Here is a 27,360-nt window from a genome sequence, read left to right on the forward strand (position 1 = left end):
ATTTAGTAGATGCTCTTATCCAGAGCGACTTACAGTTAGTGAGTGCATACATTATTTTTAATTTTTTTCATACTGGCCCCCCGTGGGAATCGAACCCACAACCCTGGCGTTGCAAACGCCATGCTCTACCAACTGAGCTACATCCCTGCCGGCCATTCCCTCCCCTACCCTACCCTGGACGACGCTGGGCCAATTGTGCGCTGCCCTATGGGTCTCCCGGTCGCGGCTGGCTACGACAGAGCCTGGATTCAAACCAGGATCTCTAGTGGCCACTCGGAGGAGTGGCGAAGCATGCCATATTGGTTGCAGAACATGGGAGTTCTCATAAACCGCCAACAAAACAAGCCTCTATTTACATGTTGCTTATGAGTGCATTTGACACTACTTTTGGATTATAATTTGGATTTTAAGGCTTGTATGAATATCCTGCTTAATATAATATTTGTCATCGTCGCAAATCAACTGCATTATACTTAAAAAACACTTCCAACTTCAGCATTTTGGCTAGAGCTCTTATGTCAATGAGCGTTGGCATTCTAGCTATCAACTGCTGCATCCAAAATAAGTATTTTGCAAAGATCACAACCAAATATATTCTTAGCGACTGTTCAAGCAATAATCAAAACAACATTGTAAGCGTATGAAAAAAGTTTTTTTGTTTAGAAGTAATAACTGCAGAAATCTAGGCTATGTTGAATGGACGCAGATGGCGATGGGGGTCATTCTGCCTCCAAAAATCGTGTGCATTCCATGCCTGACGTCAGTGTGTCGTGTACTGAAAAGGGGCCTACATATCATTAATTTAACAGTCCAGAAATGGAGGAAGCATATCCAGATTGGCCCCTTTTTAGATCTCTGAGTTTTCTGTCATTCTTACTCCCCTGTCTGTCCCCATAGGCCTCTGCACTGGATGCCTTGTTGGATGACTCTGTGATGTTCGCCAAGAAACTGCGGGATATGGGCCAACCAGTGACCCTGAGGGTGGTGGAGGACCTACCACATGGCTTCCTCAGCCTATCGGGGCTTGCTAAGGAGACACAGGTGGCCTCAGACATCTGTGTAGAGCGAATCAGAGAGGTCTTCCAGCAGCAAATCCCACCTTCCTGTACTCACAAGCGACCAAAGTTGGAAAGGACCAATCATGGGGCTGGCCCATCAAATTGAGTGGCTGACCAGCTGCATAATAGAATGGAGGGGAAAGTATAGTTGTTAGGTTAGAGCTTGTAGTTAACTGGGGACTCATGCATTTAAAATGTATCAAAGGGTGAAGTGGGAAAAAAATAAGAAACTAAGGATGGAAGAAAAAGGGAGGACAGGCAACGTGAGGGGCTTTCCAGATTATTTTACTCAATGGCACTCCCTGTCTGGGGAAAAGGCAGTCCTCTAGTCTACTGACTGACTGCACAATACGATAATTCAAAGCACACTGGGGAAAAAGTATGACATGTAGTGTCCTTTTTAACAATGCAGAAACATAACACAGGGTATGTTAATAAAACAAATTTGACCAGCACTGAAAGAAATGCCTTGCCTGGTTGCTATTCTGTTTTTATGCTTTAACAAACCCCTTTGTCATTGAGTTGGCTAAAGCAGAAACAAAATGGCAACCGGCTACTAGGTAAAATGCTTCTTGTATTTAGAAATAGAAGTAATAATCTCTGAATAGACAGACTTGTTTAATTAGAAATATTGTGCCTTTAACTCCAAAGCTGTACTGTACAAACTAATCCCTTTATATTACCTTGCCTGTATCATCGGGTTGAACAACTAATAGGACCTAATGCATACATAGGTACTACAAATGTGTGTTTGGTTAATTATATAAGCTTGTTTGTTATGTATTTACAAGATAGAACTACAGTGTTGTATTGACAAGGTGATGTTGACCAGCAGTGTATGAGTGTGGAAGTGACTTGGTTGAACGTGGACCTAAGTTTTTGTTTGAGTTGAATTGCTTTATATTTGCTGGGTTACTGTTTTGGAATGATATCATGTTGCATTTAAGGGTAGATGTCAAATGTACTTACTACTTACAGAACACAAAAATTGTATTTAATCATTGTGGGGATTTGTTTTCTCATAGCTGGATGTGATGACTACCTTGGAAGGAATTTATTGATGATTAAGCATGAAGGGTTTGTACTGTACTGATATAAATTGTTTCACCTAACAAGCTGTGATTTAATGTGAGGAGATGTTTTAGGGAGTAGGGGGAGATAAGAACTTGTGTCTCAAAATACTAGACTACACTGCCTCTTTGTGATCTGTGAACCGTCCTTGAACGTAGGTACATAGAGTACAGTGGAACGGTGTCTATGGGTGCTGACTCTACAGGTTGTTATGATAACAACTTATGCCTGGCAACAGTGTGCAACAGTGGAGCGCCAAGGGTCTGGGACCAGCCTGAGCGCCAGCGATAGGTTGGGCAAGTCTAAACCACGCCCAACCTCTACCCTGATAGGCCCAGCAGAGAGCGGGAACTAAAACTGTCAGGGTATTTACGGAAGGATGTGTAATGAGGAAGTCAGTTCTCTGTCTGCCCTGCGTGGTATTTCAGTGAGCCCGTATACGAACCATCATTCTTATCATACATACATTTTGCATATAATAAATTTAGCTTGGATTGAATATCTCTTGATTTATGTTTTCTCTTATTCCAATATCAGATTTGAATTAGGCAATTTCTAACAATTGGTGACCTCCGACTGTGATCTGGTAGCGGAACTTCGCTGGAATTCATCCAGCCCATTGGACTTCGCTGTCGTTGAACGGTGTGTTTCACAAAGTGCCCGGGCTTCTAAAAACAGGTAAGCAGACACCTATTGTTATGTAACTAAAGTTCTGCACATTGGCTTTATCCAAATTAATTTTGTGAAGCACCTGTTTGATGTAAGTGAACTCTATTACGCTATAAATAACGATTATAGAATACTAATTCAATTTTATAAGATACCATGCAAATGTTTGATAATTCTGACGGTTAAACCCATGGGATAATAGGAGGCTGTGTGCCCCATAGTAGAAGGAGGCTGTGTGCCCCATAGTAGGAGGCTGTGTGCCCCATAGTAGAAGGAGGCTGTGTGCCCCATAGTAGAAGGAGGCTGTGTGCCCCATAGTAGAAGGAGGCTGTGTGCCCCATAGTAGAAGGAGGCTGTGTGCCCCATAGTAGAAGGAGGCTGTGTGCCCCATAGTAGAAGCAGGCTGTGTGCCCCATAGTAGAAGGAGGCTGTGTGCCCCATAGTAGAAGGAGGCTGTGTGCCCCATAGTAGAAGGAGGCTGTGTGCCCCATAGTAGAAGGAGGCTGTGTGCCCCATAGTAGAAGGAGGCTGTGTGCCCCATAGTAGAAGGAGGCTGTGTGCCCCATAGTAGAAGGAGGCTGTGTGCCCCATAGTAGAAGGAGGCTGTGTGCCCCATAGTAGAAGGAGGCTGTGTGCCCCATAGTAGAAGGAGGCTGTGTGCCCCATAGTAGAAGGAGGCTGTGTGCCCCATAGTAGAGGAGGCTGTGTGCCCCATAGTAGAGGAGGCTGTGTGCCCAATAGAAGCGGCTGTGTGCCCATAGAGGGGGCTGTGTGCCCAATAGAAGCGGCTGTGTGCCCATAGAGGAGGCTGTGTGCCCAATAGAAGCGGCTGTGTGCCCATAGAAGAGGCTGTGTGCCCAAATAGATTGTGTGTCGAGTGTAAGTGTGTCATTTATGACTGTGTGACATATTTGACTGTGTGATAGGATTATGACTGTGTATTGTGAGTGAGTGCGATAACTGTGTACTATTTTTGCTGTGTGATAACTGTATACTACGTTTAACTGTGTAATAACTGTACCATTTTTGGCTGTGAATACAAACAATATTTTAAAACAGTAAATAATGAGAATTACAATTAGGAAATAAAGTTTAAATTGTGCAAACATTAACAAAAGACACCCATAGGAGGTACTTTAAATAGATAGGCAGTGCGACGCTATGGCACATATCAGTTCAGACTAGATATGACTAGGTACATAGGAGGCACTTAAAATTCTTTAAGAAAGGGGTGACGCTATTGACACGTATCAGCAAAGGCTAGGTACGGCTAAGATCAGAGTGTTGTCGTATGCATGAGAGAGTGAATGATAAACCTGTATACCTTGATAGAAAACTAATTGGGAATTAAAGACGTCTGTGGCTGTCCAAACTGTATAATTTGTGAATAACTTGTGGTTGCTTAAACCGTATAACCCGTTAATAACAATTGGGAACATAAAGGTATAGTGATGAATGGCTAGTGTGACTGAACTGAAACGTTTGAGCTGATATGATTGAACTGTGGCGTTTGATGTTTGACATAGCGTAATACTGGTTTTGAATAGTTGTGTCGTAGCAATTCGGTTTATTATTTGATTTAATGTTTGATGTTTGACATAGCATAATACTGGTTTTAGGTGCTTGGGTTGAGGCTATTTGGTTTATTATTTGATTTAACGTTTGATGTTTGACCCTGCAAAATACTGGTTAAATAATTAGACCGAAATAATTCGGTTTATCGTTGAAATATAAATATGCACCGACTTTAACTAATTAGGTGGGAATAATTTGATTTAAATAAATAGACTAAAGTACAGTGGGGAAAAAAAGTATTTAGTCAGCCACCAATTGTGCAAGTTCTCCCACTTAAAAAGATGAGAGAGGCCTGTAATTCTCATCATAGGTACACGTCAATTATGACAGACAAAATTAGAAAAAAAATCCAGAAAATCACATTGTAGGATTTTTAATGAATTTATATGCAAATTATGGTGGAAAATAAGTATTTGGTCACCTACAAACAAGCAAGATTTCTGGCTCTCACAGACCTGTAACTTCTTCTTTAAGAGGCTCCTCTGTCCTCCACTCGTTACCTGTATTAATGGCACCTGTTTGAACTTGTTATCAGTATAAAAGACACCTGTCCACAACCTCAAACAGTCACACTCCAAACTCCACTATGACCAAGACCAAAGAGCTGTCAAAGGACACCAGAAACAAAATTGTAGACCTGCACCAGGCTGGGAAGACTGAATCTGCAATAGGTAAGCAGCTTGGTTTGAAGAAATCAACTGTGGGAGCAATTATTAGGAAATGGAAGACATACAAGACCACTGATAATCTCCCTCGATCTGGGGCTCCACGCAAGATCTCACCCCGTGGGGTCAAAATGATCACAAGAACGGTGAGCAAAAATCCCAGAACCACACGGGGGAACCTAGTGAATGACCTGCAGAGAGCTGGGACCAAAGTAACAAAGCCTACCATCAGTAAAACACTACGCCGCCAGGGACTCAAATCCTGCAGTGCTAGACGTGTCCCCCTGCTTAAGCCAGTACATGTCCAGGCCCGTCTGAAGTTTGCTAGAGTGCATTTGGATGATCCAGAAGAGGATTGGGAGAATGTCATATGGTCAGATGAAACCAAAATAGAACTTTTTGGTAAAAACTCAACTCGTCGTGTTTGGAGGACAAAGAATGCTGAGTTGCATCCAAAGAACACCATACCTACTGTGAAGCATGGGGGTGGAAACATCATGCTTTGGGGCTGTTTTTCTGCAATGGGACCAGGACGACTGATCCGTGTAAAGGAAATAATGAATGGGGCCATGTATTGTGAGATTTTGAGTGAAAACCTCCTTCCATCAGCAAGGGCATTGAAGATGAAACGTGGCTGGGTCTTTCAGCATGACAATGATCCCAAACACACCGCCCGGGCAACGAAGGAGTGGCTTCGTAAGAAGCATTTCAAGGTCCTGGAGTGGCCTAGCCAGTCTCCAGATCTCAACCCCATAGAAAATCTTTGGAGGGAGTTGAAAGTCTGTGTTGCCCAGCGACAGCCCCAAAACATCACTGCTCTAGAGGAGATCTGCATGGAGGAATGGGCCAAAATACCAGCAACAGTGTGTGAAAACCTTGTGAAGACTTACAGAAAACGTTTGACATGTGTCATTGCCAACGAAGGGTATATAACAAAGTATTGAGAAACTTTTGTTATTGACCAAATACTTATTTTCCACCATAATTTGCAAATAAATTCATTAAAAATCCTACAATGTGATTTTCTGGATTTTTTTCCCTCATTTTGTCTGTCATAGTTGACATGTACCTATGATGAAAATTACAGGCCTCTCTCATCTTTTTAAGTGGGAGAACTTGCACAATTGGTAGCTGACTAAATACTTTTTTTCCCCACTGTACTTTAACTAACGGCAGAATATTGGAAACGCTAAAACGAAAAACAGACAAAGCCTGTTCCCACTGGACACAGAAGGGAGAGTTGCGAGGGGAGGGGCTGGAGACAGCGAGAGTGTGGCTTTTGAAGAGTCAGGAGAGAAAAGGGGGGTGATTTGTGTCGATTGGTAGTTGGCTGGGAACACCACGGGGCGATTGTTTGAGAGGTGCCTGTGGGTTTCTGACGATATATACACGTATGAACTTGCTCACCCGAACGTAGACGTACATCATGGGTGAGAAAGTAGAGAATATTCACATTTGCATTTTTGGTCATTTAGCAGACGCTCTTATCCAGAGCGACTTACAGGAGCAATTAGGGTTAAGTGCCTTGCTCAAGGGCACATCGACAGATTTTTCACCTAGTCGGCTCGGGGATTAGAACCAGCGACCTTTCGGTTACTGGCACAACGCTCTTACCCACTAAGCTACCTGCCGCCCTACATGAAAGGGGAGGTTAACTTGGCCCCAGACAATCGATCTGAGATCGACTTAAGTTTCAGTCATGGGATTTTATTTTTATTTTTGCTTTAACCCCTTAATTCCTTTTACATTCATTTTGGGTCTAAATCCGTCAAAGGGTTTTCCCATCGCCATCATGGGCCAAGTTCTCTGTCGTGTTTGAAAGTAAATTTTTTATTTTAATCATATGGATTTACTGTCACTAACCACGTTTCCATCCACATGCTAATAAAGTCATACCATATTTAAAAAATCACGACAGCTGTGATGCAAACAGGAAACTTCGGTACATTTTTCAAAATGCTGACAGATAATTGGTTCGTGTGTCGGTAAAATTCATTATGCGAGAAATGGCAGTGGAAACACCTTTATGCGCAATCATTTATATAATAACCATCATATTGAAGTAAACTGAGTCACACGATGATATGGTGTGTGGTCCTCCCACTACGGCTCGGGAATCCATGCAGTTTATTAGGCTACAGATTAAATAAATTATGAACTTCACAGAGTGGTGAAAGTGCACAGTGATCTTGATGCTCCTTTCCAATAAATATCGAGGGTCTTATTCTGGTGACGTGATGATCAGTGCTTGACTGTCATTTGACAAATACAAATATTCTTGCTCTTATCCATTATAATAATCTCATCATGTAGACTAGTCTACTTGCACAGTATCTGCGAGCTGTTGGCTAGAGCGCACATGCCAAGACCAGTGTAGGCACATTTGCTATTTAACGCAACAGTGTTTGTGACAAGTGACAACTATCGGTAGAGTTAAATGCGATGGAAATACATTGAACTTTTAGATTTTTATTCAGTACATGAAAACTTAAGCAAAAAAGTACATTTTGTGTGTATACAGTGAGGGAAAAAAGTATTTGATCCCCTGCTGATTTTGTACGTTTGCCTAATGACAAAGAAATTATCAGTCTATAATTTTAATGGTAGGTTTATTTGAACAGTGAGAGACAGAATAACAACAACAAAATCCAGAAAAACAAATTTCAAAAATGTTATAAATTGATTTGCATTTTAATGAGGGAAATAAGTATTTGACCCCCTCTCAATCAGAAAGATTTCTGGCTCCCAGGTGTCTTTTATACAGGTAACGAGCTGAGATTAGGAGCACACTCTTAAAGGGAGTGCTCCTAATCTCAGTTTGTTACCTGTATAAAAGACACCTGTCCACAGAAGCAATCAATCAATCAGATTCCAAACTCTCCACCATGGCCAAGACCAAAGAGCTCTCCAAGGATGTCAGGGACAAGATTGTAGACCTACACAAGGCTGGAATGGGCTACAAAACCATCGCCAAGCAGCTTGGTGAGAAGGTGACAACAGTTGGTTCAATTATTCGCAAATGGAAGAAACACAAAATAACTGTCAATCTCCCTCGGCCTGGGGCTCCATGCAAGATCTAACCTCGTGGAGTTGCAATGATCATGAGAACGGTGAGGAATCAGCCCAGAACTACACGAGAGGATCTTGTCAATGATCTCAAGGCAGCTGGGACCATAGTCACCAAGAAAACAATTGGCAACACACTACGCCGTGAAGGTCTGCAAAGAGGAGTGGAACAAAATCCCTCCTGAGATGTGTGCAAACCTGATGGCCAACTACAAGAAACGTCTGACCTCTGTGATTGCCAACAAGGGTTTTGCCACCAAGTACTAAGTCTTGTTTTGCAGAGGGGTCAAATACTTACATTTACATTTACATTTTAGTCATTTAGCAGACGCTCTTATCCAGAGCGACTTACAGGAGCAATTAGGGTTAAGTGCCTTGCTCAAGGGCACATTAACGTCATTTAGCAGACGCTCTTAGCCAGAGCGACTCACAAATTGGTGCGCTCACCCTATAGCCAGTGGGATAACCACTTTACAATTTGGGGGGGGGGGGGGGGGGGTTAGAAGGATTACTTTATCCTATCCCAGGTATTCCTTACAGAGGTGGGGTTTCAAATGTCTCCGGAAGGTGGTGAGTGACTCCGCTGTCCTGGCGTCGTGAGGGAGCTTGTTCCACCATTGGGGTGCCAGAGCAGCGAACAGTTTTGACTGGGCTGAGCGGGAGCTATGCTTCCGCAGAGGAAGGGGAGCCAGCAGGCCAGAGGTGGATGAACGCAATGCCCTCGTTTGGGTGTAGGGACTGATCAGAGCCTGAAGGTACAGAGGTGCCGTTCCCCTCACTGCTCCATAGGCAAGCACCATGGTCTTGTAGCGGATGCGAGCTTCAACTGGAAGCCAGTGGAGTGTGCGGAGGAGGGGGGTGACGTGAGAGAACTTGGGAAGGTTGAACACCAGACGGGCTGCGGCATTCTGGATGAGTTGTAGGGGTTTAATGGCACAGGCAGGGAGGCCAGCCAACAGCGAGTTGCAGTAGTCCAGACGGGAGATGACAAGTGCCTGGATTAGGACCTGTGCCGCTTCCTGTGTAAGGCAGGGTCGTACTCTCCGAATGTTGTAGAGCATGAACCTGCAGGAGCGGGTCACCGCCTTGATGTTGGCGGAGAACGACAGGGTGTTGTCCAGGGTCACGCCTAGGCTCTTCGCACTCTGGGAGGAGGACACAGCGGAGTTGTCAACCGTGATGGCGAGATCATGGAACGGGCAGTCCTTCCCCGGGAGGAAGAGCAGCTCCGTCTTGCCAGGGTTCAGCTTGAGGTGGTGATCCGTCATCCATACTGATATGTCTGCCAGACATGCAGAGATGCGATTCGCCACCTGGTTATCAGAAGGGGGAAAGGAGAAGATTAGTTGTGTATCGTCAGCGTAGCAATGATAGGAAAGGCCATGTGAGGATATGACAGAGCCAAGTGACTTGGTGTATAGGGAGAAAAGGAGAGGGCCTAGAACTGAGCCCTGGGGGACACCAGTGGTGAGAGCACGTGGTGCGGAGACAGCTTCTCGCCACGCCACTTGGTAGGAGCGACCGGTCAGGTAGGACGCAATCCAGGAGTGAGCCGCGCCGGAGATGCCCAGCTCGGAGAGGGTGGAGAGGAGGATCTGATGGTTCACAGTATCAAAGGCAGCAGACAGGTCTAGAAGGACAAGAGCAGAGGAGAGAGAGTTAGCTTTAGCAGTGCGGAGAGTCTCCGTGACACAGAGAAGAGCAGTCTCAGTTGAATGACCAGTCCTGAAACCTGATTGGTTTGGATCAAGAAGGTCATTCTGAGAGAGATAGCAAGAGAGTTGGCAAAAGACGGCACGCTCAATAGTTTTGGAAAGAAAAGAAAGAAGGGATACTGGTCTGTAGTTGTTGACATCAGTGGGGTCGAGTGTTGGTTTTTTGAGAAGGGGAGCAACTCTCGCTCTCTTGAAGACGGAAGGGACATGGCCAGCGGTCAAGGATGAGTTGATCAGCGAGGTGAGGTAGGGGAGAAGGTCACCGGAGATGGTCTGGAGAAGGGAGGAGGGGATGGGGTCAAGCGGGCAGGTTGTTGGGCGGCCTGCAGTCACAAGTCGCAGGATTTTATCTGGAGAGAGAGGGGAGAAAGAAGTCAAAGCATAGGGTAGGGCAGTGTGAGCAGGACCAGCAGTGTCATTAGACTTAACAAACGAGGATCGGATGTCGTCAACCTTCTTTTCAAAGTGGTTGACGAAGTCATCCACAGAGAGAGAGGAGGGGGGGGGGGGGGAGGATTCAGGAGGGAGGAAAATGTGGCAAAGAGCTTCCTAGGGTTAGAGGCAGATGCTTGGAATTTAGAGTGGTAGAAGGTGGCCTTAGCAGCAGAAACAGATGAAGAAAATGTAGAGAGGAGGGAGTGAAAAGATGCCAGGTCGGCAGGGAGTTTAGTTTTCTTCCATTTCCGCTCCGCTGCCCGGAGCTCTGTTCTGTGAGCTCGCAATGAGTCATCAAGCCACGGAGCTGGAGGGGAGGACCGAGCCGGCCGGGAGGATAGGGGACACAGAGAGTCAAAGGATGCAGAAAGGGAGGAGAGGAGGGTTGAGGAGGCAGAATCAGGAGATTGGAGGGAGAAGGATTAAAATGCAAATCAATTCATAACATTTTTGACATGCGTTTTTCTGGATTTTTTGGTTGTTATTCTGTCTCTCACTGTTCAAATAAACCTACCATTAAAATTATAGACTGATCATGTCTTTGTCAGTGGTCAAACGTACAAAATCAGCAGGGGATCAAATACTTTTTTCCCTCACTGTATGTCATCACGCACTGATTTTAATCCGCAACAAGTCTGTTTTTTGGGAAGAAACCACTGGTGGGAAAATGTGCATATTTTCTTTATGTGGCTGGAAGGAAACCTAGCTACTGTCAACATTGACACAGCTAACCATTTAATGAATATTATGTATTTTGATCTGGACTGTAATAATAGGAAAAAAATCATTTAAAGACATGCTCCGGTACTTTGGCGACAAAGAAAGTATTTTTTAAACTACAGTGTTGTGCTGGATGTGTCAATGTGTAGTTCATACATGCATAATCTATGAGCAGAATTACTGTCTAACCTCAATTAGCGACAAAATCCCTATTTCTTGAAGCTGTGCCACGCCATTTTCCCTACATTTCCCCCAATGTGGGCGAGCCCCATAGCAATTTGAGTTCTAACCAATGAGCTTCATCCCCTCGCATTTGAGTGACTGCCCAGCAGAGGCGGCTGGTGGCACCTTCATTGGGGAGGACGGGCTCATAGTAATGGCTTGAACGGAATCAATGGAATGCTATTGAACACAAACACTTTTTCATGTGTATGATATCATTCCATTCACTCCATTCCAGCCATTATTATGAGCCGTCCTTCCCTCAGCAGCCTCCTGTGCTGCCCAGCGTTATCCAATGAGGTTGCAGGGCGGGCCCAACGGCTCAGTGGACACAGCAAAGAGAGAGAGGGCGCGTTTGAGTGGTAAGGCTAAAGCAACCGAACAGACAAAAGTCGAGGAGTGAAGTCAGGGGAGGTGCAACTGTGACAGATGAAAGTCGGACACTAATGTCCACCAGGAATGTCCACCAGAGCTGTTGCCAGAGAATGTTATTGTAATTTCTCTACCATAAGCCGCCTCCAACGTCATTTTAGAGAATTTGGCAGTTCGTCCAACCGGCCTCACAACCGCAGACCACATGTATGGCATCGTGTGGGCAAGCAGTTTGCTGATGTCAACGTTGTGAACAGAGTGCCCAATGGTGGCGGTGGGGTTATGGTATGGGCATGCGTAAGCTACGGACAACGAACACAATTGCATTTTATCGATGCCAATTTGAATGCAGAGATACCATGCCATTCATCCGCCGCCATCACCTCATGTTTCAGCATGATAATGTACAGCCCCATGTCGCAAGGATCTGTACACATTCCTGGAAGTTGATAATCTCCCAGTTCTTCTATGGCCTGCATACTCACCAGACATGTCACCCATTGAGAATGTTTGGAATGCTCTGGATCGACATGTACGACAGCGTGTTCCAGTTCCCGCTAATATCTAGCAACTTCCCACAGCCATTGAAGAGGAGTGGGACAACATTCCACAATCAACAGCCTGATCAATTCTATGCGAAGGACGTGTCGTGTTGCATGAGACAAATGGTGGTCACACCAGATACTGACTGGTTTTCTGATCCACGCCCCTTCCCTTTTTTTAAAGGTATCTGTGAGCAACAGATGCATATCTGTATTCCCAGTCATGTGATTAGGGCCTAATTTATTTATTTCAATTAACTGATTTCCTTATATGAACTGTAACTCAGTAAAATCTTTGAAATTGTTGCATGTTGTGTTTATATTTTTGTTCAGTATATTTTTATATATATTTCCCTTATTATTTTCTCCTAACCCTACCATCCCTCCCCTAATTGTAGTAAACTAATGGACAACAATACTTAGGCTTCTACTTCCAGCATATATATACTACATACAATTTACCGACACCCCATCCAGTTTCTATTTGCCATATTTTTCAACTGTGGTGTGATGTTTCACAAAAGTTCTGAACCTTCCTATTGTCATAGTTTCTACAGATTGTAAATGTAAGATTTTTTTTGCTAAGAGTATTATTATATTATTGATCAATTGATTATGACTTTTCAAATCACCCAGCAGTGCTATTTGCAGAGTTAGCCCCAGGTAAATGTTGCAATTCTTCAGCCATTGCTGAACCTGCGACCAAAAACAAGCTACATATGGGCAGTACCAAAACAACTGATCTAATGATTCTGTCTCTAAGCAGCAAAATCTGCAGAGCTGGGATGGTTGTATCCCCCATATATACAGTATAACATTCTATTGGTTGCAAGAATTTTGTATAATAATTAGCAATTGAAAAACTCAAAGTTTTGAATCCGGCGTCGTTTTGTGTATCAGTTCATAAACCATGTGCCATGGAATACATCGAAAGTCTCTTTAACTTAAAAAATAATAATAATATCGAAATAAACATATCTCCAACCCCCATATCACACACTCACAAACTGAAATCCAACCTTGCAAAATGTTGTAAAAAAGACGTTGAAAAGACGACTATGCCCAACATCCAATCTATGTTCGGTTTTGGTTGAAAGTGAAAGTTGAAAATAATTATTTTTCAGGTTTTTGTTTCAACGACATGAAAACGACTTAATTTCAATGTACTTGCAGCCTATACACATGGACACAGTATCAAAAATTAAACACATTTAGTTATGTAAAACACAAAGTAATGGATATGGAGCGTCTATGGCCTCGGTTACACCTGGAACTTAAAAGTGACTTCTGTCACCTGATCACTCCAAGCTGCATTAGGTCTGGATGCACGAAAGTCACATTGTGCTCGCGTTAGGTTCAGATCTGCCAGGATGGGCATTGTGTTTGAAATTTGACATAGTCTAAACGCAATCAGGCCACCGAAAATGCATACGCAATGTAAAGAGATGGGGTGAATGAGTGGGGAAGAGTACATTCTACACAAATTACTTTCATAATAACAATGAACAAATGTGTGTGCCTGAGAAATACATTTTCATACAGCCAAAAGGGGTGAGAAATTACATTAATATCAGTTGACAATTTGCACTAATGTAAATTAACATAGATGATGGAACATATTCTGTTTTGCTTACGTGATGAACCGCTAAGGGGATATAAATATTTACCATCTAAACCATGTGTGACCTCTCACCTCTCTGTCTGTAGAAATGTTCTTCCTAACCAGTCCCTTAACAGCTCTCAGACTGAGCTCCACCCTCACTGGGTCCTCAGAGGAGAGGAAGGCTGTGGAGGGATGGAAGGATGAATGGATCAATCATTCAACAAGTCAGTAAAATAAAGAGAGCGTTGATAAGCTTAACGGAGAAGTTTTATTTTTTACAACCAAATCTCTAAATTGCAAGGGTCCAGACTCCTTTTTTTGTGATTTCACATGTTTTTAAGAAACTTACCCCAAACAGCAAATCACTTCCTCATCCTCGTTGTTTTGTATGGGGGCCACGAAAAAACATGAACAAAGGCTCCATAAACACCCAAATATGTCCTTTTAGAAACGGCATAGCTCTCAGTATAGTGATGCAGGTCTTTAGATGTTCATGTACACATGAAATTGTGTCATTCTGAACTTTATCCGCAGTTCAGAATGTGACCATTGTCATCCGCAGTTCAGAATGACACAATTTCATGTGCTCATACTGAGGGAGAGAAAAACACAACACTGAACACACACCCTTCTCTGTGTCTGTCACGCCTACTCCCGCTCCGGCACTCGATGTCACAGGTCTACTAACAACCGGTCCTGGCTACCCACATTACGCACACCTGGCAACCATCATTGCGCACACGTGCTCCCCATCTTTACGCACACCTGGACTTCATCATCAACCTGATTACTTTCCCTTTATTTAGCCCTCAGTAGCCTCAGTCTTCAGGCAGTATTGGTTTTGTTTACATTCAGTACGCTACTCCTGTTTTGATTATCTTCATTGTTCTTATTATTAAACTCACCTTCTGCACCTGCTTCCTGACTCCCTGCGTATACATTAGTGTCCTACACAGGACTCACAACAAGGCAGCGATAGCCTACTGTAGGGGTGCACCTCAATAGTCTACAGTGGCTTCCTCTATCTCCTTTCTTTCATTTGCACTGATCTGAACAGCAGATAGGTGAAAGCATTATGGTATTTGTTTTCACCTATCCAGTACTTTCAGATCAGTATGAGCAGAAAACAGAAAATAGTGACAGTGAGCCACTTCAGCCATCTTTCTACTTTTCCCTTCCATATTTAGATTTTGAATGTTTCCCCAGTCTGGACGACCTGGAATGTGTCCATTTCCACAGATTACAAAACATTTATATTGTCACACAATCAAAACAATGATGGTATTAATTATATGTATTCTGCTTGTGTTCTGATCTGTTGTCAATGTTCACACACACACACAGACTGTGATGATGACAATGCTCAAGATAACCACACTTTAGGTGCCTTTTGGCAAACTCCAAGCGGGCTGTCATGTGCCTTTTACTGAGGAGTAGCTTCCGTCTGGTCACTCTACCATAAAGGACTGATTGGTGGAATACTGCAGAGATGGTTGTCCTTCTGGAAGGTTCTCCCATCTCCACAGAGGAACTCTAGAGCTCTGTCAAGGTGACCATCGGGTTCTTGGTCACCACCTTGACCAAGACCCTTCTCCCCCGATTGCTCAGTTTGGCCAGGCGGCCAGCTCTAGGAAGAGTCTTGGTGGTTTCAAACTTCTTCCATTTAAGAATGATGGAGGCCACTGTGTTCTTGGGGACCTTCAATGCTGCAGAAAGGTTTTTGTACCCTTCCCCAGATATGTGCCTCGACACAATCCTGTCTCGGAGCTCTATACGGACAATTCCTTCGACCTCATGGCTTGGTTTTTGCTCTGACATGCACTGTCAACTGTGGGACCTTATATAGACAGTTGTGTGCCTTTCCAAATCATGTCCAATCAATTGAATTTACCACAGGTGGACTCCAATCAAGTTGTAGAAACATCTCAAGGATGATCAATGGAAACAGGATGCACCTGAGCTCAATTTCGAGTCTCATAGCAAAGGGTCTGAATACTGGTATTTCTGTTTTTGTTTTTTTATACGTTTCCAAAAATTTATAGAAACCTGTTTTCGCCTTGTCATTATGGGGTATTGTGTGTAGATTGCTAATGATAAAAAATAAAAAATAATCCATTTTAGAATAAGGTTGTAATATAACAAAATGTGGAAAAAGTCAAGGGGTCTGAATACTTTCCGAAGGCTCTGTATGTGTGTGTACATTGTTCAATCAATAAGTGAGAGAGAGCCTCAAATATCACATTAATTTGTAAATCCACTGTAGCCCGCTATATATGAATCGCAGCAAAGTTGGTTCCTGTTTCAGTCATGTCTTTGGTCACGTTTGTGTGATTCAAACAAAAACACCCTAATGATTGCTTGACAATAGAGCCTTCCCCCAATGCAGGCGATGGCTGCAGGCTGAAGTTGGTGAAGAGCAACTGCAGAAACTTGTGGTTGACCATAGTCAAAACTTCATGACTTGACAAAAGTGATCCGCTCAAACGCGTCCAGAGAAAGAGCAATGATGTGGTGCACATATCTGCACATGTGACATAGTAAGCAATTTTCTGGGACCACTTTTGGCACCATGTGTTTGATGCCATTCCATTCGTGCCATTCTGGTCATTATTGTGAGCTGTCCTCCCCTCAGCAGCCTCCACTTGAATTAACATAGGTTGAAGCTTATCTGAACAGCTCAGTCTTCAGCTGTGCCTTAAACGAGGCCAGAGACTGCAGCACTGACAGTGACTGGAAGTGCGTTCCACAACCGAGGAGCCGCACAACGGAAAGGCCTGTCACCCATAATTTGTAGTCTGTTGTGGGGCTGCTGTAATGTAAGCTGTAATGTAATGTAGAGGCCAGTGGATACTGTCTGGAAAAATTATATTGCGGCTACCAGTGGTCCAGTAAAAGCTGACATTAAGCGAGGATGGGATTTGGTTAGTTTGTTACCTTTCTATTGATGTGTGATGATGTCATCAGCTGGTTAGGTTCAAAGGGCTGGGGGGTCTTGAGTAATTAGATGACAATGATTTGTTGAAAACAGAATGGTCCTTCCACATGGAATATATTTTTTTTTTAAAGGGCACCCCTTTTGATTAGAATGACACTTTACATATAGTTAATGTTTGCCCATAGAAATATCAGAATGTGAATATTGGACCTGAATGACCAATCAATCAGGAGATATACACTACCGGTCAAAAATTTTAGAACACCTACTCATTCAAGGGGTTTTCTTTATTTTTACTATTTTCTACATTGTAGAATAATAGTGAAGACATCAAAACTATGAAATAACACGTATGGAATCATGAAGTAACCAAAAAAGTGTTAAACAAATCAAAATATATTTTAGATTTAAGATTCTTCAAATAGCCACCCTTTGCCTTGATGACAGCTTTGCACACTCTTGGCACACCAGCTGGTTAGATTCAAAGGGCTGTTGCTGTTTTGAGAGCTTGGGGGTCTTCAGTAAATTAGATGACTTGTTGAAAATGGAAAGTAGTTTAAAAAGGCCTTCATGGAAATTGAACAGAGCAGTAGGTCTAGAACTGTGCTGAAATAAGGTAGGCTATCAAAGAATTTGCACTGTTGGCAATAAAAACAAGGACATAACCTTTCTGTCATATCTATAGGAGGACGGTAAGTTTGATTTATTAACACTTATTTAGCTTTTACAGGTAGTCTATTGATTCTAAGTACTCTTGTCTTGACTAGGCACATTCACACAGTGGTGAAACTGTGTGTCCTTCAATTTTCTTCTCAAACTATTTCATGTAAGATTCTACATTTACATTTACATTTTTGTCATTTAGCAGACGCTCTTATCCAGAGCGACTTACAGTTAGTGCATGCATTATATATTTTTTTTCCCCCTGTGGGAATCGAACCCACAACCCTGGCATTGCAAACGCCATGCTCTACCAACTGAGCTACATCCCCTGCCGGCCATTCCCTCCCCTACCCTGGACGACGCTGGGCCAATTGTGCGCCGCCCCATGGGTCTCCCGGTCGCGGCCGGCTACGACAGAGCCTGGATTCGAACCAGGATCTCTAGTGGCACAGCTAGCACTGCGATGCAGTGCCTTAGACCACTGCGCCACTCGGGAGAATATGTGAACATTTTGAATGCTGTCATTGTTAAAGTGATTTACCATTTTAGGAAATTAATGGTTTCAGTGACTTATTTTGTGTTATTTCATATTTTTAAATGGCCTATATAAAATACTTGATATGTATTTTAATGCCACGTAATGCTCTCAAATTTTACTGCATGTAAACACATTTTACTGCATGTGAACACACATGACAAGTCCTTGTCCTGAGGCAAGTGATAAACCAACTAGTCATATACCCACCACTTGTCCGCTTTGAAAAGCCAAGGAAGAAAATTCAATGCATCATGCCATTGTTATCTCATTCTTTTGCAAAGTTAGAAAAATTATTGTTTGCAGGAGGAAAAATCCTGGGCTAGTTGCATGTTTTAATCTTTGACCTTTGGTGCACACAACCACACCTGTGATTAAAAAGTTTAGTCAAAATACAAAAACAAAAAGAATCTCCTGCATTTCACATGTCAAAGCTAGGATATGGTATTGTCATATAGAAATAAAAGTGAAATCTTGTCTTTGGTTTAGTCTATATTTATGTACAGTGCCTTCAGAAAGTATTCACACCGCTTGACCTTTTCCACATTCCACTTCCACATTCCACATTTTGTTGTTTGTTTTAAAATGGATTACATTTTTGTCACTGGCCTACACACAATACCCCATAATGTCAAAGTGGAATAATGTTTTTTGTAATTTTTACAAATTAATTAAAAATGAAAAGCTGAAATGTCTTGAGTCAATAAGTATTCAACCCCTTTGTTATGGCAAGCCTAAATAAGTTCAGGAGTAAAATGTTGCTTTACAAGTCACATAATAAGTTGCATGGACTCACTCTGTGTGCAATAATAGTGTTTAACATTTTTAATGACTACCTCAACTCTGTACCTCACACATGCAATTATCTGTAAAGTCCCTCAGTCAAGCAATGAATTTTAAACACAGATTCAACCACAAAGACCAGAGAGGTTTTCCAATGCCTCACAAAGAAGGGCACCTATTTGTAGATTGGTAAACATAAAAAAAAAAAGCAGACACTGAATATCCCTTTGAGCATGGTGAAGTTATTAATTACACCTAGTCACTATAAAGATACAGGCGTCCTTCCGAACTCAGTTGCCGGAGAGGAAGGAAACCGTTTAGGGATTTAACCATGAGGACCATGGTGACTTTAGAACAGTTACAGTTTAATAGCTGTTATAAGAGAAAACTGAGGATGGATCAACAACATTGTAGTTACTCCACAATACTATCATAATTGACAGAGTGAAAAGAATGAAGCCTGTACAGAATAGAAATATTCAAAAACATGCATCTTGCACTAAAAAGTGCAAGATGGCAGAGGCTTCGAGAAGGACAGGTGAGCCCTCAGCTGTTACCTCAGTGGTCATTATCTGCTCTTCCCTGGTCTCTCTATTTTATTCTCTCTCTCTCTCTCTCTCTCTCTCTCTCTCTCTCTCTCTCTCTCTCTCTCTCTCTCTCTCTCTCTCTCTCTCTCTCTCACACACACACAGTCTTTCTTTTTTTCTTCCTTCAGGACAGTGAAGAGCTGCTGGCCTTCTCTCGTACAAAAGCTCCCTCCATCTCCCTGTCTATAGTACCGTTTGGTGCCCAGAAGCACACTTCCTCGCCCTGGCTGCTGATCCACTTCCATGGAGGAGGCTTCGTGGCCCAGACCTCCAAATCCCATGAGGTTCGTAGGCCAGGGATAGTGGTGTGATGCCTGGAATTACTTTAGCTAATCACTAACCGTAGTCTCACAGTAATTACATTGAGTGGAGCTTGGTGCTCAGCCCGTACTCACCTTCCGGTACTCATTATACCTGTCTACTTTTGAGAATCTGTTAATATTTTCTTATCACACCTCTTCATCTCTCTCTCCATCTGTCCTGCTGCATTCTCACTCTATCTTCCAGAACTATCTGAAGAGCTGGTCCAAGGATCTAAATGTCCCCATCCTGTCTGTGGATTACTCCCTGGCTCCTGAGGCCCCCTTCCCCAGAGCCCTGGAGGAGTGCTTCTACGCCTACTGTTGGGCCCTCAAGGACTGCCATCTTCTGGGTCGGTGTCATTACTACTGTGTTAGAGCTTGCCTTCGAGCCAAAAAATAATGTTTCTTACCTTGTTATTGCAGTTGTTGCCCATTTAATAGGGTGTCGTTTTGGGAATTAAGAGAGTTCCACACCCTTGAAATCAAGTTAAAAACATTATGTATCTTTGATGCTTCTTCTCAATGTACAAGTTACAGTTGGCTCTCTTCTTCAATTGACTATTATTGTTATAATTCTAAAATATCCAAAGTATTAAAACAATTCATCACAAGTATAATCACCTCATCTCATACACTTCTCTAACACATAAAGTAAAGGAACAACTTGTTTACATCTCCAGCTCCATCTGACAGCTTGTAGAAATAGTAACTGGCAGGCTAGCTTGCTGAAGCTAACGGTAGCCAACGTTAGCTTTGATGCTAGCGGACTTTTTGATATTAATTACACATTTACACTTCGATTATCTAAGTGTTTCTTATTATGTGGATTTCGTCTCACTCACCTTTGAAATTATGTTAATAACAGTATTTATCTTCGGTGCTTCTCCTCAATGTACAAGTTACAGATGACTCTCTGTCTCTTCTTCAACAACTGACTAGGCTATTGCGAGAGAATCAACCAGTAAAATAAACACTGTGGCAAAAGCGAGTGACTGGCCCCTTCTGCTGGCTGAATCAAGCATAACACCCTTTCATAGATTAACATCGAGTCCACTATTTCTGATAACATCTCAGACCTGTACCAGACCAGCTGGTGGTACTGATTGCTCTGTCCTTCTGTCCCAGGCTCCACAGCTGAGCGTGTGTGTCTGGCTGGTGACAGTGCTGGAGGGAATCTCTGCATCACCATGTCCATGAGGGCCATTTCCAGCGGCGTCCCTGATGGTATCATGGCTGCCTACCCAGCTACCCTGCTCACCACTGATGCCTCGCCCTCCCGCCTGCTCACCTTCATGGACCCAATGCTGCCCTTAGGGGTGCTCTCCAAGTGCCTTAATGCCTACGCAGGTAAGGAAAGAAGCAAAATGGATGAGAGGGTATTAGTCAAAGCTCTTGTAAAAGAGAGTTAAGGGGCAAAGATTGCGTATTGATGTATATTGATGTGTGCAAAAAAGATGTGCATATAGGTCTTAAATAACTTAATTTCTTATCCTCCATTTTTTATTACCTCGTCTTCCTCTTTTCCACCCTCTCTCCAGGTGTAGACTCTCAGGTGGTACAGCCCACAAAGGGGACCAGCACGTTGTATGCTCTAGGTAGAGACACAGCCTTGCTGATCAATGACCTTACAAAGGGGCTATCCAGTTGGATCCAGTCATTCCTGCCCACAGTGGGCCTAGAGTCACTGTCATTGTCACACCGGAAGTCCCTCGAAAACAAGGCCGACCAGAGATAAACCTCACCCTGTTCCTCCTCATTCAACGCCTCCTCAGGTCCTAGGGACTACCCAGAAGGCTTTGAGCCCCTGCACTCTGAGTGCCTGGCTGTGATCCAGAACTCCTCCTGTCCCATCGTCAATAACCCATTTGTGTCGCCCCTGCTTGCCCCTAACGACCTACTGAGAGGACTACCACCTGTACACTTAGCGGTGAGAGGGGGGAATGAGGTAGGGAATGAATGGATAAAGGGAGAGAGTGTGAGGGATGGGTGTGGTAGAGTCAATGGATTTTGGAGGTTGAGAAGGATGGAAAGATATCGCGAGCAAAGGAATAATCAATATTGCAGTGGGTCTGTATTTTTCTTCACCAGTTGCTTTAATATTCTACAACTCTGCTACTCCCCTGTCTGTCCCCACAGGTCTCTGCACTGGATGCCTTGTTGGATGACTCTGTGATGTTCGCCAAGAAACTGCGGGATGTGGGCCAACCAGTGACCCTGAGGGTGGTGGAAGACCTCCCACATGGCTTCCTCAGCCTATTGGGAATCTCTGAGGAGACACAAGTGGCCTCAGACATCTGCGTAGAGCGAATCAGACAGGTCTTCCAGCAGCAAACCCTGCCTTACTGTACTCGCAAGGCACCTAAGTTTGAAAGGACCAATCATGGGGCATGGAAAAAAATAGTTGTCCTCAGAGAAGTGGAGTGAAAGAACGGAGCAGGGGATTCGCATATAAAATTGATAAAAGGTTGAAGGGGGAAGGGGGAAAAAATAAGAAAATTAAGATGGAATAAAAACGATGGACCACAACAACACAGAGGCAGGCAACCAGATTATTTTACTCAATGGCACTCCCAGTCTGGGAAAAAGGCAGTCCTTTACGGTCCACTGACTGATTGCACAATATGATAATTCATGCAAAGCACACTGGGAAAATGTCTGAAATACACACAATGTAGTGTCTGGTCTAACAGTGCAGAAACATAACAGAGGGTAAGAGTTAAAGTAACTTTTCAGTGAAAATATCACTTTTAAAAGTTCATATTCTGTTAACTCATACCCCCCAAAAATTGTTGACCCGTCCTATTCTCGTATTTGTGGCCAAAGCATAAATTGGATAACAAAACACCCACCTTATAATTGCGTATCTCAAACAGACCATTACAAAAATGCTTGTGAAGGAAAACTATTTCACTCATATTGTAAATAATTATAGGTAATATTTCATAGAAATCTGGACAATTACTTTAATAAAATGCTATGCAATGCTTATTTTAAATGCATTGTATCCCCATATGTGTTGATGTATTGTGTTTTTAAATTGTCAAATGAATCAAAACAAATTCTTAACCAGCCATCAAAGAAATGCCTTGCCTCGTTGCTATTCTGTTCTTATGCGTTAACCAACGCCTTGTCATTAGTTGGCTAAAGCAGAAACAGAATGGTAACAGGCTATGTGAAATCCCTCTTGTATTTAGATATAGAAGTAGTAATCTCTGAATTGACAGAGACTAATCAGAAATATTGTGCCTTGAACTCGAAAGCAGTACTGTTACTGTACAAACTATAATCCCTTTAACTTGTCTGTATCTTCAGGTTCAACAAGTCTTTAGGACCTAATACTTACAGTGCCTTTCAGAAAGTATTCAGACCCCTTTACTTTTTCCACATTTTGTTACATTACAGCCTTATTCAAAAAATGTATTAACGTGTTTTTTCCCCCTCATCAATCTACACACAATACCCCATAATGACAAAGTAAAAACAGATTTTTATACATTTTTGCTAATTTATTAAAAATAAAAACAGAAAAATAGTATTCAGACCCTTTACTCAGTACTTTGTTGAAGCACCTTTGGCAGCGATCACAGCATCGATTATTCTTGGGTATGACGCTACAAGCTTGGCACACCTGTATTTGGGGAGTTTCTCCCATTCTTCTCTGCAGATCCTCTCAAGCTCTGTCAGGTTGGATGGGGAGCGTTGCTGCACAGCTATTTACATGTCTCTCCAGAGATGTTCGATCGGCTTCAAGTCCGGGCTCTGGCTGGGCCACTCAAGGACATTCAGAGACTTGTCCCGAAGCCACTCCTGCGTTGTCTTGGCTGTGTGCTTAGGGTCATTGTCCTTTTAGAAGGTGAACCTTCGCCCCAGTCTGAGGTCCGGAGCGCTCTGGAGCAGGTTTTCATCAAGGATCTCTCTGTACTTGGCTCCGTTCATATTTGCCTCGATCCTGACTAGTCTCCCAGTCCCTGCCGCTGAAAAACATCCCCACGGCATGATGCTGCCACCACCATGCTTCCCCGTAGAGATGGTGCCAGGTTTCCTCCAGACGTGACACTTGGCATTCAGGTCAAAGAGTTCAATCTTGATTTCATCAGACCAGGACATCTTGTTTCTCATGGTCTGAGAGTCCTTTAGGTGCTTTTTGGCAAACTCCAAGTGGGCTGTCATGTGCCTTTTACTGAGGAGTGGCTTCCATCTGGCCATTCTACCATAAAGGCCTGCTTGGCGTAGTGCTGCAGAGATGGTTGTCCTTATGGAAGGCTCTCCCATCTCCACAGAGGAACTCTGGAGCTCTGTCAGAGTGACCATCAGGTTCTTGGTCACCTCCCTGACTAAGGCCCTTCGTTTGATGGGCGGCCAGCTCTAGGAAGAGTCTTGGTGGTTCCAAACTTCTTCCATTTAAGAATGATGGAGCCACTATGTTCTTGGGGACCGTCAATGCTGCAGCCATTAATTAGTACCCTTCCCCAGATCTGTGCTCGACACAATCCTGTCTCGGAGCGCTACGGACAATTAATTCGACATCATGGCTTGGTTTTTGCTCTGACATGCACTGTCAACTGTGGGACCTTATATAGACAGGTGTGTGCCTTTACAAATCATGTCCAATCAATGGAATTTACCACAGGTGGACTCCAATCAAGTTGTAGAAACATCTCAAGGATGATCAATGGAAACAGGATGCACCTGGGCTCTATTTCGAGTCTCATAGCGAAGGGTCTGAATACTTATGTAAATAAGGTATTTCTGTTATTTATATTTTATAAATTAGCAAAAATGTCTAAAAATCAGTTTTCGCTTTGTCATTATGGGGTATTGTGTGTAGATTGATGAGGGGAAAAAATATGTAAATTTAGAATAAGGCTGTAACGTAACAAAATGTGGAAAAAGGCAAGGGGTCTGAATACTTTCCCGAATGCACTGAATGTGGTCTAATGGCCAACACCACAATAACAAGAGACTATTTGTGCTATTAAATGTAGTAAGACTGCCTATACTAGGATTAGTAGGGATCAGGCTTTCCTGACCTGTCTTGGCATGTAGGGCATTGATCACCAACCCTGTTCCTGGAGAGCCACAGGGCATGCAGGCTTATGTCCCAGCTAACACTATTAGGACTAATACATTTACATTACATTTACGTCATTTAGCAGACGCTCTTATCCAGAGCGACTTACAAATTATTATTTTTTTTGGGGGGGGGGGGTAGAAGGATTACTTTATCCTATCCCAGGTATTCCTTAAAGAGGTGGGGTTTCAAATGTCTCCGGAAGGTTGTGAGTGACTCCGCTGTCCTGGCGTCGTGAGGGAGCTTGTTCCACCATTGGGGTGCCAGAGCAGCGAACAGTTTTGACTGGGCTGAGCGGGAACTATGCTTCCGCAGAGGAAGGGGAGCCAGCAGGCCAGAGGTGGATGAACGCAATGCCCTCGTTTGGGTGTAGGGACTGATCAGAGCCTGAAGGTACGGAGGTGCCGTTCCCCTCACAGCTCCATAGGCAAGCACCATGGTCTTGTAACGGATGCGAGCTTCAACTGGAAGCCAGTGGAGTGTGCGGAGGAGGGGGGTGACGTGAGAGAACTTGGGAAGGTTGAACACCAGACGGGCTGCGGCATTCTGGATGAGTTGTAGGGGTTTAATGGCACAGGCAGGGAGCCCAGCCAACAGCGAGTTGCAGTAATCCAGACGGGAGATGACAAGTGCCTGGATTAGGACCTGTGCCGCTTCCTGTGTAAGGCAGGGTCGTACTCTCCGAATGTTGTAGAGCATGAACCTGCAGGATCGGGTCACCGCCTTGATGTTAGCGGAGAACGACAGGGTGTTGTCCAGGGTCACGCCAAGGCTCTTCGCACTCTGGGAGGAGGACACAACGGAGTTGTCAACCGTGATGGCGAGATCATGGAACGGGCAGTCCTTCCCCGGGAGGAAGAGCAGCTCCGTCTTGCCAGGGTTCAGCTTGAGGTGGTGATCCGTCATCCATACTGATATGTCTGCCAGACATGCAGAGATGCGATTCGCCACCTGGTTATCAGAAGGGGGAAAGGAGAAGATTAGTTGTGTATCGTCAGCGTAGCAATGATAGGAGAGGCCATGTGAGGATATGACAGAGCCAAGTGACTTGGTGTATAGGGAGAAAAGGAGAGGGCCTAGAACTGAGCCCTGGGGGACACCAGTGGTGAGAGCACGTGGTGCGGAGACAGCTTCTCGCCACGCCACTTGGTAGGAGCGACCGGTCAGGTAGGACGCAATCCAGGAGTGAGCCGCGCCGGAGATGCCCAGCTCGGAGAGGGTGGAGAGGAGGATCTGATGGAGGGTTTGTACATTTTGGGCATGACTCCGCTGCTTACCCCACAGCTTCACATGGTTGAATATTGTCTATATAATGCTATACTGTAGACTAGGCCTACTTATTATAGGCAGGGTTGGATGGTGACCACTTAGTACCCGCAGAGCAGGTCATAAGTTACCTTGACTTTAAGGGGAGGGCAATATCTGCACTTGCAAGTTAAGTTAAGACTTATTCCTCAGTGTGTGCTAGCATTAATAACTGCATTAAAACCTGAAATGTTTAATTGTAAATATGTTGCATGATGTATCTGATCAATTACGTATGTATCTAATAATATTTCTCGCTCTATGAAATTGTTCAGGAGCCAAGTAGAGAGGATGCTCATGGAGGGGGCCGTAGAGAGGAGGGCCATGGAGAGAAAGATGTACAGTTGAAGACGGAAGTTTACATACACCTTAGCTAAATACATTTAAACTCAGTTTTTCACAATTCCTGACATTTAATCCTAGTAAAAATGTTTTAAGTCAGTTAGGATCACCACTTTATTTTAAGAATGTGAAATGTCAGAATAATAGTAGAGAGAATAATTTATTTCAGCTTTTATTTCTTTCATCACATTCCCAGTGGGTCAGAAGTTTACATACACTCAATTAGTATTTCGTAGCATTGCCTTTAAATTGTTTAACTTGGGTCAAACATTTCGGGTAGCCTTCCACAAGCTTCCCACAATAAGTTGGGTGAATTTTGGCCCATTCCTCCTGACAGAGCTGGTATAACTGAGTCAGGTTTGTAGGCCTCCTTGCTCGCACACGCTTTTTCAGTTCTGCCCACAAATGTTCAATAGAATTGAGGTCAGGGCTTTGTGATGGCCACTCCAATACCTTGACTTTGTTGTCCTTAAGCCATTTTGCCACAACTTTGGAAGTATGCTTGGGGTCATTGTCCATTTGGAAGACCCATTTGCGACCAAGCTTTAACTTCCTGACTGATGTCTTGAGATGTTGCTTCAATATATCCACATAATCCTCATGATGCCATCTATTTTGTGAAGTGCACCAGTCCCTCTTGCAGCAAAGCACCCCCACAGCATGTTGCTGCCAATCGCTGTGCTTCACGGTTGGGATGGTGTTCTTCGGCTTGCAAGCGACCCCCTTTTTCCTCCAAACATAACGATGGTCATTATGGCCAAACAGTTATATTTTTGTTTCATCAGACCAGAGGACATTTCTCCAAAAAGTAAGATCTTTGTCCCCATGTGCAGTTGCAAACTGTAGTCTGGCTTTTTTATGGAAGTTTTGGAGCAGTGGCTTCTTCCTTGCTGAGCGGCATTTCAGCTTATGTCGATATAGGACTAGTTTTACTGTGGATATAGATACTTTTGTACCTGTTTCCTCCAGCATCTTCACAAGGTCCTTTGCTGTTGTTCTGGGATTGATTTTCACTTTTCGCACCAAAGTACATTCATCTCTAGGAGACAGAACGCGTCTCCTTCCTGAGCGGTATGACGGCTGCGTGGTCCCATAGTGTTTATACTTGCGTACTATTGTTTGTG

The 27,360-nt window shown here is 43.6% G+C and overlaps 1 protein-coding gene and 1 pseudogene across 2 annotated transcripts in view; both read left to right on the plus strand.

Moving 5' to 3' along the window:
- Nucleotides 1–2,628, plus strand: part of LOC311132893 (hormone-sensitive lipase-like) — a 23,004-nt gene extending 20,376 nt beyond the window's left edge. The window contains exon 11 of the mRNA XM_084166260.1: nucleotides 898–2,628. Within this exon, the coding sequence (XP_084022386.1) occupies nucleotides 898–1,164 (267 nt within the window). The 3' untranslated portion in view covers nucleotides 1,165–2,628. The remainder of the gene's footprint in view (nucleotides 1–897) is intronic.
- LOC311132516 (hormone-sensitive lipase-like) lies at nucleotides 2,509–22,019 on the plus strand (annotated as a pseudogene). The gene is made up of 7 exons: nucleotides 2,509–2,523; nucleotides 2,720–2,807; nucleotides 19,322–19,500; nucleotides 19,724–19,868; nucleotides 20,644–20,865; nucleotides 21,057–21,463; nucleotides 21,655–22,019. The product of its transcript is annotated as a hormone-sensitive lipase-like (transcript).
- Nucleotides 22,020–27,360: the final 5,341 nt, after the last annotated feature.

The sequence above is a fragment of the Coregonus lavaretus genome (genome assembly GCF_964263955.1).
Source record: "Coregonus lavaretus genome assembly, chromosome: 7".
Taxonomy (NCBI): Eukaryota; Metazoa; Chordata; class Actinopteri; order Salmoniformes; family Salmonidae; genus Coregonus; species Coregonus lavaretus.